The 18,377-nt window shown below is 38.0% G+C and overlaps 1 protein-coding gene across 4 annotated transcripts in view; it reads right to left on the minus strand.

Moving 5' to 3' along the window:
• Nucleotides 1-6,653: 6,653 nt before the first annotated feature.
• usp10 (ubiquitin specific peptidase 10) overlaps nt 6,654-18,377 on the minus strand; it is a 35,675-nt gene continuing 23,951 nt past the window's right edge. For all 4 annotated transcript variants that reach the window (XM_041783146.1, XM_041783128.1, XM_041783119.1 and 1 more), the window contains 10 exons: nt 17,503-17,594; nt 16,825-16,934; nt 16,684-16,742; nt 16,495-16,598; nt 15,991-16,090; nt 13,188-13,368; nt 11,610-11,775; nt 10,985-11,129; nt 8,832-8,897; nt 6,654-8,612 (listed from right to left, as the gene is read on the minus strand). In XM_041783146.1, coding sequence (XP_041639080.1) covers nt 8,425-8,612; nt 8,832-8,897; nt 10,985-11,129; nt 11,610-11,775; nt 13,188-13,368; nt 15,991-16,090; nt 16,495-16,598; nt 16,684-16,742; nt 16,825-16,934; nt 17,503-17,594 — 1,211 coding nt within the window. In that variant the 3' untranslated portion in view covers nt 6,654-8,424. The remainder of the gene's footprint in view (nt 8,613-8,831; nt 8,898-10,984; nt 11,130-11,609; nt 11,776-13,187; nt 13,369-15,990; nt 16,091-16,494; nt 16,599-16,683; nt 16,743-16,824; nt 16,935-17,502; nt 17,595-18,377) is intronic.

The raw sequence follows: 18,377 nt of genomic DNA on the forward strand, positions 1-18,377 counted from the left end.
TCGTCATTAAGCATTGACACACAGTAATAACCCCCAGTGATTACCCAACAATGCAATCACATCCTGGGTGTTGTAGAAATGGCTGCTGCTGCCTTTACACATCGACTGTCCACAGATCGAACCATCCTGATGTAAGAAACAAGAGAGGAAGATTATATTACATATTACGCCAACACAAAGTTCTCATCTGGTAACTGTTGCAAGGAATCATTGGCAACAGTACAAGTCATGGCCTGCCAGACTGCCATTGCATGATTTATTTTTCTGTAACTTCCTGTGAAGCAGACTGAATCAGCTGTGGGTGACTGTTGGGTTTGGACCCCAGCTCCTGCAGTTCATGCATGTCCATGTGTCCTTGGGCAAGACACTGAACTCACACTACTTTATCAGTGGCATGTAAATGTGCATGGAATTACACAGGGGATTAGCTAATATAGATGGACAGTTCTCCAGAGCAATGTCTGCCATCAGTGTGTAAGTAAAAGGAGTGTGGATGGGTAGGTGTGGTCTGGGGTGTAAAAGCGCTTTGAGGAGTCAGACGACTACAAAAGCTCGACACATTTCACACCTGCACACATGGTGATCAGAAAACCTGACTGAACCATGTCAGGTAATGTCCTGGTTTCTAATTTTTAAGTTATCCTGCTGGTATACCAAAGGGTTTAAAGTCTAACTTATTGTATCTTATCTTATAATGGAAAAAACAGCTTTGCGTTCTCAAGATAACCTTATATGTAAGTCTAGATCTTAAGATCACAACTAAAATGGACAAGTTATTTTGGAAAAATGGTGTAAAATAAAATAAATGGATAGATGTCCACCTAAGGCTTCCATACATCATGGTCTTCTTACCACAGTTCTTCTCCCAGGCACACATTTGCAATCTTTGACCTACTTTTGGGTCCCAACCCACCAGTTGAGAACCACTGCTCTAAAGCACATACAGTACAGAATATCATTTCATTTTAAAGCTATCAGGAGCATTTCTGATTGAAGACTGTAGGTTTCATATCAGTTTCTATTTCAGTGGATAAATGTTCGGTGTGTTATCTTTTAAAATTTTGTTCATTAAGCAAGGTCATCAAAAACAGTACCAGGCACTGATTATTAGTGTAACTCTTTGCATGCCTGTCACTCAGAAGAATCTGCTGGCCTTTCAACTTAGCAGTTGATTCATAATTTACTGCAATAACATCCTGTCTTACCAAATTATTTCTGATACACAGCTAAACTAAAGTATGAGTGTGTTTTTCACTTGTTTTGTTATTTTTAAAATCATATTGCTGACTGCAGAGCTTGATTAAAATTTATGAGCTGCCAGTTGGGTCGTTTTCCTTCCTTTTATTTTTGGAGATGGGTCAACAACAAAATTCCTTAGAGATCCCGTGTGACAAACATTGGTAATCTTGTAATTAAGAACCGACTTCATTCAGATGTCAGGATGTTTTTTTTCTTCTTAGAAATGTTTTTCATTACAGCATCAACACAGATATAATTCACACCAGGCTGACTGGGAACACAGTTGAAAACAAGATTACACAACTCCAACATCCCTCTCTTTTTTGTTTTAGACATTATATAACCTGAAGCAGGTGGAATCAGACTTCTTCTGATCGTTAAATTCTAGAGGAGCCACCGTCCATTACAGACAGTCCACTACTCCACCACTCAGAGTAGGTTTATTTGGAAAGGGGGCTTATGGAGGTCTTTAAAACTGTTGTTGTAGCAGTGTTTACTTTCCGTAGAAACTGAAGAGAGCTGGTGAAGCTCTTAACGAAACACTAAAGGGAGATACAGATGAGGACAAACTGGGGGAGGCTGGATGAAGAGAGCATATGGTAAAGGGGGCAGATTATAAAAACGAACTAGAGAGTGGATCGTAAATGGATCAGGAACTGTACTCGAATCATTCACAAGCTACTCTCAGTTTTAGGCAGCGGAAGTGTTGATGTCTGGAAATCCTGTTTAATATAATCAAGGTTTGCATTTCAAGGATTTACAATCCTTTGAAATGTAAAAGTAAACTTGATTCTATCTTACAAGCATTTGTCCATATAAAAGCATTTGTTCATATAAAAAGCAGGAAGCTTAATGATGGATGAGACAAAGCACATGCTCTTCTCTTGTGCTTTCTCACCTAATCACAGTCAGGTCTCCTAAAGGACTTCTACCTGCGCAAGTTACACAGCACATTACAGAGAAATCACACTGTTATAAACATCAGGGCTTAAATCCTTTTGTTATAGGTCCATTATAGGGGATCCAACTCTTTCCTGGTCTCATTGTGGATCATTTTAGCCAGATTCATTCTTTAAAGCACTGCATTTACATAAAAATGGACATCCATTTAATGTTAAAAATCATTAATAATTGTTTAAATAAACAATAGATTATTTGAATGTGTTTAAGTTACCACTGAGAAAGATGTAATCAGCTGTTTTAACTCTCATTATTGTGATAAATAAAATGATAAAAACAGAGAAATTTACAGCTTACTCTCTTCAGCTGAAGCCCTTTTAACTCCTGTAGAAGTTTTCTATTCCTGGTTCCTGTACGCCTCTGTTTCTCACTGCCCTGCCGATCACTTATCAGGATTTAAGAGATTTTATAATGTTTTTGATGGGTTAATTATCATTATACAGTAAATCTACATTTCCTGCAACGTGGCACTTATCAAATGTTTTGAAAATTAGCTCATATACCGATGATTAATCATTAGGGTGTATTGTCATGATAAAATATAGTAGTGGAATGTTAAAATGATATTTCACCACACGTTAGCTAGTGTTTGTCTGTCTGTGAGTGGCATTATTGTTGTCAGAACAACATGAAGCCAAAAGTGTCTGCGCAAAAACGCACGACGGACGCATCGATAGACTCGGCCACATGGCAGTTATTACGGAAAAAAAAATCGAGAGGTGGAGAGCATTGAACTGTTCCCCCTTAGAGGGAACAGTGCTCCATGGTGGATACAGAGGTGATGAGAAAGCAGATATTTCAAACATGAAAGACTTAAATGCCATATAGTGAAGACTGCATCAGAAACTTTTGAATGAAGGGCTGGCACCAGTGGAGAACATGCCGGGCATTCCAGTTTTAAGGTCAAAGGGTTTGATCAACAAACTTTAGAGCCAACACTCATGGTAGAAGATAATCTGATTTCAAATATGTAGGGTATGGGCAGCGCTGGTGTGAAGGCATGAAAGGACAAGTTAAGAAATACAAATGTACTAGGGGAGGCCTTTTGCAGAGATCCTGGCAGTTTGTTGTTCATCACTTAGTTTTGCACTACACCAGGGAGGTATTTCAGTAAAAGTTGATGAAAATAGATTAAATGTTGTACAAAATAGGGCTGTATTCACGCTCTCAACTCTTCTATGTATTGATTTGCTGGTCAGGTGCCCCTGAGAGGTTTAGTAGAGGCTAGCAGGAAAAGGCTGGGTGAAAAATTCAGCTGTTGGAGTTTGCAAAAACTCTGCCAAGAGGGATGTCTATGTGATATTAGATTTTTTATTTTAATCAAATTTGCAAAAATTCTGTTGATTCTGTTTTCACCTTTGCATGATGGAGTACTGAGTGTAGATTAATCAAAATAAAAATTATTTTTTTTACTGTAGCATCAGGCTGAAATAGAACAAAACCAAAAAAAAAAAAAATGAAGGTGGTCTGAATACTTTTTGAATTCAAGCTATTGAGATCTGACACCAACAGGCTTTAAGAGGATTTATATTTAGTAGGACCATCATGATTAATCACATAAATCACACCTAAGGTCCACAAATAGACCACTAGTTTTTTTAATTGTGACTTAACGCATGCGTATTTTCGCAGCACACTTTGGTTAAGCCACTGTAGCATCACCCTGCTGCCAGCAAGTCCACCCCTGCTCTTTAGTGTCTCATTTCACATGAAGAAATCTCTAGACAGCTCAGTGGACAAGTCAAAAGTCATTCACACCTTGTTTAATCAAATATTTACTTTTATACTTTTCCTTTATTTACTTTTCTGTCGTTAAGTCCACGTTAAAATCGTCGCTCTACCTATAAAAGCACGTCTGTTTCCATACAGGAAATAAATTAGTTTAAGAAGAAAAAATTACACGAAAATAGTTTTGAATAGGAAAAAAAAGTGGGATTTCAAAATGTGATAAAAATTGCAACTACAGAAAGTCTGATTAATCAGAGTTAACATTTTTTTTATCTTCTGACAGTCATAATTTATTGTATTTCGCAAGAAACCAGAAGAATAAATGGCATAAAGATGCATTAAAAGGGATTTTTTTTGGTGGGTTCCTCCTATGAACAAAGTAGTGCCTTATGTCTTTACCAGTAAGTTTTAGTAGTATGCAATGAAGGATGCTCTGCTTTCTTTTTAAGTGTGCAACCTTGCGATTAACATGTCAAAGGTCATTTCTGTGACGTGCTGTACATCAGTGTGCCTAACAGCAACATCTGTGGCAGTTACCAGTGAATACAACAACTCTTCAGACACCATCTTGTTGCTGTGGGTCTTGTTTTGTTGTCAAATCGATGTATCTGGAAGCCTATTTCATAAGCAGGTTTATAATCCCTCACATCACAGGAGCATGAAATTTGTTTATACAAATACCCTTTGGTTGTTTGACACCTCTGGGAGCAAATTCCCTTTTCTTATTTTTTGAAAAGAGAGCTTTGAAGATGCCAGGAAGACCTTCAAAATGGTTAAATCAGCTGTAAGTGACCAACTTTTGTGTATACATTAAAAATCTGCTCCCTCCAGCCAAGTGGGTTTAACAACTGTCTTCTGTTAAATCAAACAAACCCAGAAAAGTCAGAGGTTTCATAGCAGATCCTACAGATGTGACGCTTTCCTTTTGTTTGTTGTCACGTGAAGACTCTTTTTTTTTTTACTTTGTAGCTCCTTCATCTCCCTTCTATAAGTATTATTTTCATCCTTGGCACTTTAATTATCTGAGAAGCACAATAACATGCTCATATTACAGAAAAGTAACATGTAGGCCTCACTCCATTGTGTTCTTCGCTGTGTATGGTGCAGCAGCAAGACCAATAAAATTACAGGCTTTGTTGAAAAGTATGTTGTCCACATTTTCAACAAAACCACTCAAAGCCTTAGAAAGTCCCATGTGGAGTGGGCTAGCATGTATCCATGCACCATCAGTCCTAGAGCATGGCTGAAGGAGACACTTAAGACTATAGGTGGTCTGTAAGTGGGTGTTCGAACATGTAATTTGCCCTTCAGGCTGCAGGCGGCTTGAGAAGAAAAAAGTTCTCGTTCTGACATTAACAAGGAAAATACTTGATGGTAAGTTTGAGAGTAAAACCACATTTCAGTGGAGAGCAGGAGGACTAAAGAGTATGAAATACTAAATGGCAGAAAACCCTTACATAGCAGATTTTTCAATGATGGGTCTGCTTTCCATTAAAGCAACAGAGGCAGGGCTCTAAAGAGCACTGTGGGCACAGAAGCAGCCAGCTGAACCACACGAGGGGGGTTCGGACATAGCACAGATACAACACATAGTATATGTTGACATGCATGAACAAGAGCACAATTAGCAGCATGTGGTAGACCAGAACTCTGTGGATAGTTTTTGTTTTATTGTGCACATTGTTCTGTAGGCCAGTCCAGGGACTGCAGATGGTTTCAGTATATATACTGTATCATAAGAAAGCAAGTAGTCTTCTGACTACACTTCATTATAGCAAACTGCTTTTTGCACAATCCTTTATTTGAACAATTAACAAAATAGAATGCTGGAGGCTTAAAATTAAAAGACAGTATAGATTTCGTTTGTAGTTCGATATCCCAACATTTCCCAGCAGACAATAGTTTTAGGAGCACATACTGAAAAGAGAGACATTATTGAAGCATTTCACCAGCACATTTCCTGACCAGCTGTGACAGACAGAGAAAACTTTACAACAGAAAGGTGTCCGTTCAAAGTCCCAACTGTCCAACATTCAAAGGGGAGAGAAAGAAAATATGCAAATCAACAATTTGTGCAAAAATGACTACAAAGCCTGCAGCACAACAGAACTATTGAAAGGGTATGGATGATGGAGATAGAGTGTTTGATCAGCATGCCTCTGGTTCCTGTGCGGAACGAGTGGTGGATACGAGACCTCCAATGGAAACAGCAAAATAAAGGTTACATAGAGATAGAAAGGCAGCGGGGCCTTCTTAATGTTGTCCTTTGGTTTATTCTGGAAAGTTTCTCAACTTGAATCCACCAGTGGGTCAATCGAGAATGTGCAGCACACAATAATGTATCACACATTCAATTATTTCAAACAGGTATAAACTTCTGGTAAAATATATTTCTAAGTTAAACTCATCAGTCTTTGGGAAACCATGAACCACTGAAAGGGATGCTTTAATTGAAGAGAAGCCACTGCTATCAGCAGGAAAATGTGGGACAACCACACTGTCATCTGTGTACAAATTCATAACTGATGAACAAGTGCACTGATGGACTTGAAGGAGGCTTATGAGGTTTAAGATCTCACCAAAGTCCTGGAGAAGTACTTAATGATTACTGATTTAAGTTGTCTTAATACTGAGCATCAGACACTGGTGCTTGGAATGAAGTGAGTTTGAAGTGGGAAAAACTTAACTAAAAATGAAAGAAAATGGAAATAAATATCAAGCAAAGGAACTAGTTCAATTTTATTCATTGTTGTGCTTTAGCCTGTGTAATTTCTTTTCAACACCAATTCAAATGCAAGCATTTTTCTGTAGAGAGCGCGAACATGGGGACATCCAGTACATGATCAATAACAAAGAAAAAAATCTAACATTGTTTAGTAACTCAAACAAAAATCATCACAATCAATGAATGATCCAAAATCAATATCTTCAACAAAAGCAAACACTATCTCCTTTTGTGCATATGTCCAGGGGTGTATTTAATGCAGAGCGGAGCACAGATGTAGTGCCACTGCCTTCACTGCTCAGTTTCCCTCGACTGGGAGGAAAAGCAGAGCCACAAAAGAGTAAAAACAATGGTGTCAGGTACATTCTCCTAACTCCTCACAGACATTAGACTTGCTGTTGGCGCCTGATTAGGGTTAGACCTTGTACACTGAGTGGAAAAACATCACACGTTGAACCTAAGGCAGCCCCCGCTTTCTGCTGATCAGGGGGGTAAGAGGGGCGGAGTGGCTCAGAACTACACTGACAGCCACCTTTACACAAGTGGAACCTTCAGACAAAGACAAAAGAAAACGAATGGATAGAGAAGGAAATGTACAAAGTAAACAAAGGGCAGGTTTTGCAGTGGAATATCTGTCTTGATTGGTAGCCATCTCTCCAGTGCAAGAACTGAGTTGAAAAACTAGCGCAGCCCTTCGGGACCCAAACAAGTTTTCAGTCAGCTAGATTTTATATTTTTAGTCTTTTTTTACATTTTAATCTAAATATCTGCAAAATATGCATTTGCCTGTCATATTGTAATCATCAATCAGTTTATACTTTGTGCACAGAAGCTTATTTGTTATTAAATTCTAAAGCGCATTAATATTTTTTTAAAGATAGTCTTTCTAAATCTAAACCCAGATATCATAATGAGAATCTCTCAAACAAGGAAGCGGTTCAGTTCCCATTCAATGTACCACAGACCCTTTTTTCCTGTTTTTGATGGCTCAAGTTGTACCTAGATTTAAAAGCATTGTAAAAGTGAGGAAATGGAGGAGTTGGTGGCAGAGAAGACGACGATCTGGCCTTGAGGAAGAGACACTCATGGTAATGCTGGTGCTGGGCCTTCTCAATGGGCAAATTCAAACAGGCTTTTTTAACTGCTGCAAATTCATCAGGCCAACAGTCCTCCTTTGCTAAAAGGCAAACACTGATATCTCAGGGTCATTTCCTTGAAAAGGTAATTCAAACAAAATTACACCAGCGCTCCACTTGCAGCCTGCGGCGGATAGTTCTTCCTGTTTGCAAGTCCACTGTTTGCTATCTGAGCCGAGCTGTGGGCTCAACCAGAGGTGAGTCTTAGGTCCAAACTTGTAACCCCAACCCTAACTCTGTCTATTCAACGGTCCTTCCTTGTTGCTTTAAAAGTTAAACAAAAAAGGACAAAAAAGAAAAAAAAAAAACAGCAGTGGTGCACAGAGAAGAAAGTGCAGTCACAGGGAAATCTTTGTGAGTGCAGCTTGTTTCTCTTCTTCCAAAAAGAAAAAAAGATACAAGGAAAAAGGTGTTGGAAAAGCTGGTTCTCAGGAAAGCAGGGTCAGGAGGGAAGTAGAGGGGAATCTTGCAAGAGAAAAAGTTGGGCAGTGTTCCTGTTCATTAGTCTGGTGTGTGTCTGTGTTGTGTGTTGATGTTCTGTTCTGTCAACAAGTGCATTTGGAGCATGTATGTTTGGTGTGCCTTTGTGAATATTTTCTTGCATGTGTGTTGAGATGCGTGTGTGCGTTTGTGTGTCTACAGCAGGTCGACGCGGCGGTAGTACAGCAGGTAGGCGGTGCGCTCTGCAGTCTGCTTCACCACATGGTACTGGTTGATGACCTTCACTATTTGGTCGTCAATGCGCAGCCAGCCGTTAAGACCGATGTGGAAGACATCCGTGGTGTAATGACCGCCTGTCGCGCTGTTCCCATGGTGATAGACAACTGGATTATTGAGACAAGGAAAAAACAATTGAGATATACTTTTAAATATAACAACCAACAATTTTCAGGCAGTGTGAGCAGTTGTCTACTTTGAGCTGTACATCACTGACAAATAACAACACCCACAATAACAGTTTGTTACAAAACAGCAGAATCATAAACCCTTACAGCAGATGTAAAAATATAAATCAATTATATAAACACCAGAACCAAACACACCTGCAAAGAGCCTGTAAGTTCTTTGGCCTTTCACAACTTTGCTCCGCACTCCAGAGGACAAAAGATCTGAAAGAAAGCCAAGGTTATAAAACTCCACTGATTAGACCAAGACGCCTTTCAGCATCGTTTAATATAATTAAACACAGAATGTGTTACAGCATGTTCCCTATGGTGGCCTGTTAACTGCACTGTAAATCTTCACCCATTTAAAGGATTTTATGCCTTTTTGTTCATGCCTTGTACCCAAACAAAGGAGTCTAAAAATGGAGGATTTTTTTTTTTTTACATTTTCTGCTATATTTTAAAAGCTGTGGTAAATATAAAAACAAAACTTTTGTGGTGATAAAAGCTACATCAAATTAGCTGACTTACAATTTTATTTGCATTGAAAATCCATAAGTTATTTAAGTTATTAAAAAACACTTTAACCCTTCAAGCCATAGGCTATTGTTAACCACTGTGTCTCACTGGACTTATTGTCTTAAAAGGGTCAAACATCAACTCTGGTGCACAGTCAAGCTCTAAACCTCCTTTTTACCAGGAAAACCTGGGCTTTATAAATATGTGTGCTGCTACTGGGTAAAAAAATAAATACCAATAGCCAAAACAACATAAAACTGGCCTGTTGTTCAACGTTTAAAACAAAGGACGGTCAGTAGCATAAAGAGAGAGAAAAAGTCCACATTTCACCCCAAATTCTGTTCAATTTTACTTTAGGTTAAGTCACACTTTATAGTAGAAAATCTGGTTAGATTCATATTCGCTTTTAGATTATATTTCAATGTAAAAGCCCCTAGTCTACTAAAAGTAGCTCCTCAGTACTCAGAGTAAACTTTGAATGGCTAACGAGACTTAAAACTAAAGGTGACAGAGCCTTTTCCATCATCCACCTGCCCCAGGAGATAAGGCATGCAGAATCAGTGAAAACACTTCTTAAAACTCATTTTTATAGACTCACTTTCATGTGAAGTTGTCTTATTTGGTTTTAATCTTCTCACAGATTTTCCCTTCTTTTAGTTTCTTAGCATGTTTTATTTCCTCCTAACATTTACTTGACTTTATTCCCTATTAATGTAATTTTATTTCCTTGCTTCCTTTGGCTGTTTTTAATCGTTATTGCCTTCATCACTTTAATGCTTTTATCTCTCATATAGCTAATCTTCTGTATTCCTGTGCTATTATATTTGTTTTTTTATTTATTTTGTCTCCTTCATTACATTTTATTGCCTTTTACTGTTTTTATCTTCTCCTGTTGCTATTCCTCTTTGTTTCTCTTAATTTCTCACGTTATATTTTGGTCCTCTTGGTCTCAGCCTGTGTAGCTGGGTTCCTGTGCTGCCTGGGTTCCCATTGTTTTTATGGTACTTTTGATGTCAATGTGATATCTGCATTCTGTTGATGTCGATTATGTCTTAGTTGTGTAGTATCTTATGATGACTGCACTCTGATTGATGTTTTTTCATGTCTTAGTTTGCATTGCATCACATAATGTCTGAGTTCAAGATGTCTCATAATGTTGTAGAATTATTACTGTGATCATATTTTTGGCAACGCACTTTGTAATCCCATGTTCTTAAAAGTGCTATACAAATGAAGTTATTATTATCATTATTTCACTTTTACTTGAGAAGATTTACAGACTAGTCATTTTACTTCTATTTTAGAAAACTCTTACCAAAGTAACTACTTTTTTTTGTGATAGTCTTGTACTTTCTTTTTTAAATATCACTTCATCATCTTAACCCTTCTAGGCTTTATCTACATCTGCCTCTGATTTTGTGAACCGCTATAATTTAACGTGTTTAAGAATAAAAAATTCTGGTACTACTAACAGTAATAATTCAAGCTAAAGAAACATCACTGTCTTGGACACTTTCTGTTCAATCATCTCTTAAAGTAGAAAATGTACCAACACTCATCAAAATATCTTGTTAAATTAAAAAGAAAATCTTGTGGTTTAATAACCTTGTGAGTTATTATTAGGAGTCTTGTAATCCTTTGTTCAAAACATTAAGCCTGTCAGGATTTATCAAGGTCAACTTTGAAAATTCAATAAAAAAGGAAAGCTCTAGCTGACATGGTTTCCTTCTGCATGGAAACAAAAACAAAGTTCAGTTAATGCCTGCAGTGCAATGCCAAGTGTGCATCCATACCTTTGCTGATTTCCAAGTCAACAGGGTAATCAATGTTCTTGGTCAGTTTCTGGCAGCCTCCGGTCTTCTCAAAAACAAATCTCTTGAGATGGAGCACCAGCACAGGAGGAAGCTCTTCCAGAGTGACCCTTCGGCTGATCTCAATCTGAAACGATGAAAAGAAATGTCCAGTCAAAGAACTCGTGTCTTGCGATAGTTCAATATCAAGAAAAGACTGTTCAAGGAGAATCTGAATTGAAATAGAAGGCAATGATCTATTTTTCTAAATAATGGGGAATAAGACAAGTGATGACAAGAAGTGACAATTCTTAGAAGTCCATAAGCCTATCTAAGCAGTGACTTTTAAACCAAGACAGTTTGGGTTTTAAAAGTACAACATATAGCCAGGCTGTAGCCAAAAACTAAGACAACAGAAAAACCAGGACACAAGATTTTTAAGTTAGAAAAGAAGGCAGTTTAGTTTGAGAGCAGACGATCCTTCAGGAACTTAAAAACACAATGAAACTCAAGATCGTAAAAATATCAAACAAAAGGCATCTTCTATTTACCAAATTTTCTCTTTTTCTCTGATCTGTAGGCATTTCAGACAGATCATCACCTCGACAGTTCAGTCTACTAATCTTACCTCCTGCTTGGTTTTAGAAGTGTAGCCTTGGACCGACTCTCGTGCCACTAAGGTTTCTAGAGCCTCCTGGACAGTTCGGATTTTCTCTGACTGGATGTCCAGCTGCAGGGTGAAGAAAGGCTGAAGGGTGGCTGATTCTTTAGAGTTCTGTTGATACACCACCGATCTGATCGAGAAAAAAAACACACCACGTTAGAAAATAGATAAGAACACATAATAATATGAACAATGTGTTTTTTAGAAAGAGATGTTCCTATTTGTTATCCTGCCTCTTGTGACATCAGCATAAGAGACTGCTTGATTAACAGCAAGAACTTGATGTACCACGCCTAGGAAGGGAGACTGCCACTCAAAAACACAGCTCCCATGGTAACGTGGACAGTTCTACACAAGATTCATTCAAAACACATGATAACCCTCTCTATACCATTAAAAAAATTACAAGTGCATTTAAACCAGTAGATCTTTCACATTCTCCATATACTGAATGCTTACAGAATTTCTTACATATGACAGAAATACATCTAGAAAGACCTTTTACCATTAAAAACAAATATTCTGCACATGATTTCAGTGAAAATCATAAACATAGATGTAAATATAAATGAAGAATTCACTCTCTGAGCTCCAGGCTATTTCTAATATTGCTGTCTTTGCTGTCCTTACTCTTGCAAATTCATCCCACTACTGCATAAGGGTGAATGTGTACTAAAAGTTAAGTTAAAGCTGATGGTCACATTATATAGCAGCCTCTGCCAACAGTGGGATCTGCACTGTAAAAGCGCTTTGAGTCGTTAGATGACTAATAAAATACTTTAAAACCCAAGTATCACTTGCTGTTGATCTCTGTTAATGTATAAAAAGTGAATGAATGTCTCTGCAGATGTGACTCTGCAAGGTTAAAGCGTCAACACACTTGTGCTTATTATAGTATCTAAAATTGAAAACATCGAACATCCCAGTTGCTTTTAGTGGCCACCATGCTTCTACTATAACCCTTTAACCAGTTTAGTTAATTGAGATAAAAAAGTTTATAGATTTTTTGAGAAAAGTTTCAAAAATAGAATTGCTTCCTAAAAAAAGGGACGGAGTTATTTCAGAGCTCCATGCCTGTATACACCACACTCTGTAAACATTTACTTCACAGTCACAAACCATCACTGAAAAAATAATCATGGGACCAGTGCAGTACAAGCCTGTGCCAGACCAGAACCTCATGTAACATATGATTAAGGCAGGCTACACTTGTACAGGTTTGTGGCCTTTTCCAGTTTGTCTGACAGTAAAGACCTTTGTTTGTGAACTCATGTCTCACGTCTTTCTGCCGAGACTTCTGACCTCACTTGGCCCACAGTGGCTGTTATTCTGAAGGATTGTGGGGACTGGTTGGACAAAAGCTTTGGCTGACTTGTGACTCTGAGCTGTGATACTAACATGAAAAACTACAAACTAAGACAAAGGCTTGTTGTATTTATTTGCACTTAAAGAGAGGGATAAAGCTATTTATCTTTCTCTAGATACCAGTATTCCTTCCTTCCAACACAGGACTCACTTTCACCTTTCCATCTGTCAACATACCTGATGTGCCCACCGAATATATCAGTGATGGGTGTGCGGACAAAGTCAGCTTGGCGAGTGATGGAAGTCTTGTTTCTGGGGCCAACTTGCTCCCACTCGTCCTCGCTGCCCTCTTCCTCCTTATCAGCATCATCTTCCTCCACACCTGGCTGGGACTCTGGCCCATTTGGTGTGGGAGCTTCTGTTTCAACAAAACATGAAAGGCAAAATTTTCAGGTCAAATGAACAAGCCACTCAAGCAGCCCTGAAGTGATAAAATGTCATCTTCCTCTCATGTTGGTTCATGAGTTACAGAAATTAAAAAGAACTTCAACAAAAAAATAATTAAGTGATAATTAAGATTGTATTTCAAATGTCAAAAACACTTATGTGGTGGAGATTTCGACTACTGATGCAGCGTGATTTGGAAGAGTTATAGAATTCATCTTCACCTACACAGACTATATAAAGAATATATGAAATTAAACTGAATATTTTTTAGACCTTTTTAAAGACCCTCTTCATACAGTTTATACCTCTATAGCATCTTCAATTTCATCAGCAGCAGCACAGTTATGAATATGTTTTGTGCTGAAAGTAAGAAAGATACGACAAACAAATGAAAATGCTGAAGTTATCTCTTAAAGTTCAAAATTAGGATTTCTTGGAGAATTTTAGACTCGATTGTGAGGAAAAAAACCTAATACCATAAGGTGGCCGACAGTGGAAGGTCTTATTTTCTACCTAAGTCTGGCCACACACAATCTTAAATGATTTTAAAAACGTGGGAGACCATAGACATAAGGACAATTCAAAACGATTTTTCATCTTATAATCTAAGCACACACATTCAATGATTCAGACTGTTGCTGCTTGCTCTCATTGGTTGTTGTGGGTCCTCCGTCGGCAGCACTACAGCCTAGGCTTGTAAATATCAAACATGTTTGATATTTAAGACTCAGTGTCTGGGAAGCTATGACACAATTTGGAGCAGTAAAACAATTGCGCTGACACCACAAACATCAGGATTAGTCAGACCAATAGTGGTTTGCAACGAGGCTCCACTCAGATTTTGCACTGCACTCAAAGCTTAAATGTAGAACACACAGTACATTTAGATTTTAAAAGAAACCCTGCATGCACAGACAAGTTAATCTTGTTGGATAGATATTTGTATCTCAAATGTATATGGAACTAAAAAACTCACTAGATGTCTGCATTTTGAGTAAATTTGAGCTTTTAAACTCACTAGAAGGCTGACATGTTTTGATCCACACTGGTAGTGTGACGTCACAGTTCCGCAGCGCTCCCTATGAGCGCTCCTCTCCGATCCTATGCAGTAACCGCTGTTCACAGTTTTTCTGCATGCAGCTGTTGCTGCCATACCAGCTTTCATGCCAGGCTGAGTTTGCTGTGTGTTGGTGTTGTCTCCCCGTTGTCAAAGTTCTGTCATTCCACCTAAGTTTTACTTCAATAAAACTCCATACAAATGACTGGATTCAGCATATAGAGGAAGTGTGCCCGGAACTTTTCAAAATAAAAGCACAGTGTACAAACAAAGGGAGTTTCTCCAACGAAATGCTAAAGTGGACTTTTACTTTGAAAAGCGTAAACTGGAAGTGCTTTTGCACTGTGTTTACCTTTACCTGAACCATGAAGAAATGGAAAGTTTTATAAAGAGTCGAAGTTTGGGGAACAACTTTATCAAACAGATGCATTTTAGCCAGTGGCCTCCATTTGGTTCATCAAGAAACAGATTTCAAACATATTCTACAGATGTGCACAGAAATATTTGCTACAACAAGGTAAATATGGCTCTGTATTTATCATTTTCCTGTCTAGATGAAAAGATAACTGCTCATGGTGCAAATAAAAAAATGAGAGGACCCCAAATATTAGAATTCTCCATGCGTGAGACACACTGCGTTTCTGAGATGCAGCCCTAACACTGGCTGCCAGTCTGAAACAGCGGTTACTGCATAGGAACGGAGCTGCAGAACTGTGACATCACACCGCCAGTGCAGACCAAAACATGGCGGCCTCTTGGTGAGTTTATAAACTCAAATTTACTCAAAATGCATATTATCTAGTGAATTTTTTAGTTCAATATACATACAAGAGATACAAAAACCTATCCATCAAGGTGAACTTGTCTGATCATGCAGGGTTCCTTTTAAGAAAAAACAAAACAAAACAAAAAAACGGTATAATGGCCCATTTCAGGATGCTTACAATACTCTTTAATTCTAATTTAATTTAAAGCCAATAACCTCTCTAGATTACTCTAAAAATTATAAAACATCAAAATTTAATACACTATAGTCTTGCATTTAAGCATTTAAAAAATTTTCATTTTCGCAAAATTGATCAACTTTTACCGTATTTTCCGGACTATAAGGTTAACTTTTTTTCATAGTTTGGCTGGTCCTGCGACTTATGGTCAGGTGCAACTTATATATCAAAATATATATAATTTAACATGTTTTTGAATGTTAATTCATGCTGACTGACATGCACAAGGAGTAAACGTTACCGTCTACAGCCATGAGAGGGTGCTCTAGGCTTGTGACAACTATATGCTTCTCCTGTACCACTGAAAAAATTAACGAAAACTGGAATCGAGCAGCAGAAAGCGACTTAAACTCCGAAGTGACTTATAGTCCGGAAAATACGGAAATACTTTAAGACCCTGCAGACTTCCTGCTTATAACCAAAAAAAAAAAAAAAAAAACGCAAGGTATTACTTTAGATCTAGGATACTTGTAATGACCTTAACTGTCCGGGGACACAGTTTTCAAATGAAAAAAAAAGTAAAGATGCATACTCTCTTCCTGAGGCGAGATAAGTTTTTTCAATGCCAGCATCTCCTCGTGCAATCCATTGAGAGTGAAGCCGAGATACTCCTCCGCATCCTCTTGTCGACCCTACAAGTGGAACGAGGACATCAGCACCAATTAAAAAAAGCCTTACACAGAATCAAATAAAGCAGGACTGTGCACATGTGAAAGTGCACACGCAGTCATTAAATGAAGTAAACAGACCGGGCAGAGTGCTTTAAAGGTGAGACAGGATGAGTGTTAGCCTCATTAAATCTCTACATAATGATCACAATCAGCACATTCAAGTTATTTCATTCATTAAAACCAAACAGGAACTGACTCAGCATGTGTAACCCAGGAATTCCCTCTAACAGGTGAGATATCAGCGTCTGATCTGAGAAGTGTTTATACAAACAAACAAGTACGTTTCCTTCAAACAGTCTGTTCCTGAGGAAGTGCATTCAAAGAGTGTGCTCATCAAAAACACCTTCATGGTCAGCGCATCTCACCTTCTCAGAGAGGCTTGACTTGATTAGAGTGAGGAGTCTGTAAATGTAGGTCGGTTCAAAAGGTACTCCAGGCCGAATGTCTTTCATGACTTTATCACCAACAGCTGTGGATACAGGAATCAAACGGTATGGTTAATCTGACACATAATGATACCCAAATGTGTGTGGACAGACTGTGTAACACCTCACCTTGCTGTTTGGCTTTAGATGGCACAGGCATGTTGTTGAACTCATTCACCAGCCGTACACTGTCAGAAAGAGAAAAGCATAGATGATGTCTCTGAACACTCAATCAAGCAGTTAAAACTAGAAAATAGAGATGTTACTTACAAGTTGTCTATCATGGGTGTGGAGGTACATGGTCTCTGCGTTTCACTGTGCAGAGGAATGGACTTCATCAGGTGATACATGGGAGGACACGCGATCAGGGCCTGTAGGGTCTGAGTGTTCAGAGTCAGGGAGGGAAACAGCATCGGAGGAAAACAGTAACTCTTTTGCACAAATATTTTTAATCTGGCACAGATGGATGAATTAGTTCTGATTTAATGAAACTCCTGGCTTCATTTTGAAGCTTTTAAAATTTGAGATGCATTTTGAACTGAATTTCCAAGAAGAAGAATCAATTCCAAATAGAAAAAGGGAGGGATGGTCATAAAAACAACAACAAAAGGACAAGACATTCATGAGTCATGTAACCTATAAAAATAAAAATGCCACCTTAAGAAATGTTTGTGGACTTTAAATAAGTCTGATGAATTATAATAAAGCTTTCATTTCTGAATGATTAATAACAAATCATAAGATTAATGGATAGGTTTAAGAAATAGCAGTTAGATGCTCTCTTACAAAATAAAACATTGAAAAACACAAGCTTGACTGAGACAAAGCACTATTTATCCTTTGTGGCATTATGTTTAATTAGAGCTAATACTCAACCCATAGTCAAATGTGGAAGCAGGACAAAAGTGTTTTTAGGGGGTGCCTGCAAAAAGCAGAGTAAAAGGATACAGCGTTGATATAGCACCAGTTTCCCTTGTTGATCAGTCCTCTCGGCTGCAAAGACACTGGTTTATGTATCAACTTCACATTCTCAATAAGTTCTGGGGATTCAGGAAAAAAAGCACAACTTTCTTAAACATACATGTAGATGAATATATACAATAAAAACAACATAAGTACAAGGTTTTGGGGACTTTTGGGCTTTTAGGTCATCAAAACTGTTGTTCAATGATAAATCTTATCCAGAAACATTGCTACAACAAATAAGCACATTTTTACAAGTGTTCATTCCTATACTGCTGTCCCTTGTGGTAACAACATCAGAGACTGGCAAATAGGAAAAACTTTGATTTACCACGCCTAGGAAGGGAGACTGGCATTAAAAAACACAACTCCCATGGTAACGTGGACAGTTCATGTCAGTACAGTTATGAATTTCTCAAAAGAAAAACAGCCATAAAAGGAAAGCTGTCAAAAAAGACTAAAACACCAAATGTTTCAAGTACACTCTGAAAAACATGGTTTAAAAGCGACCCACTTCTTTTATTCTCATTTTTCTGCAGCTCCGGTAATTACTACTCATTCACTGTGCCAGTGGCTTTGCCTTTTCTAATGTTGTTACAAAACATTTCTGTATAACATCATCAAGTATTTGAATTAAAAAGTGCCACTGTATCATGCTGACCCACAAAGACTTTAATCAGAGCTCCTGTGGAGGAGAGGTGTGGCATATTGTTTCATAGACACTATTATGAAATATGACTGGTTTTATGAAATATCTAACGAGAGGACGGCTTCATGAAGAACTGAGTAACCTTTAAGAGAGTGGCTCTTTTTTCAAAAACTGTTTACTATAAATCCTTTATGAAAAATGTCCTAAATAA

Source organism: Cheilinus undulatus, linkage group 1 (genome assembly GCF_018320785.1).
Source record: "Cheilinus undulatus linkage group 1, ASM1832078v1, whole genome shotgun sequence".
NCBI lineage: Eukaryota > Metazoa > Chordata > Actinopteri > Labriformes > Labridae > Cheilinus > Cheilinus undulatus.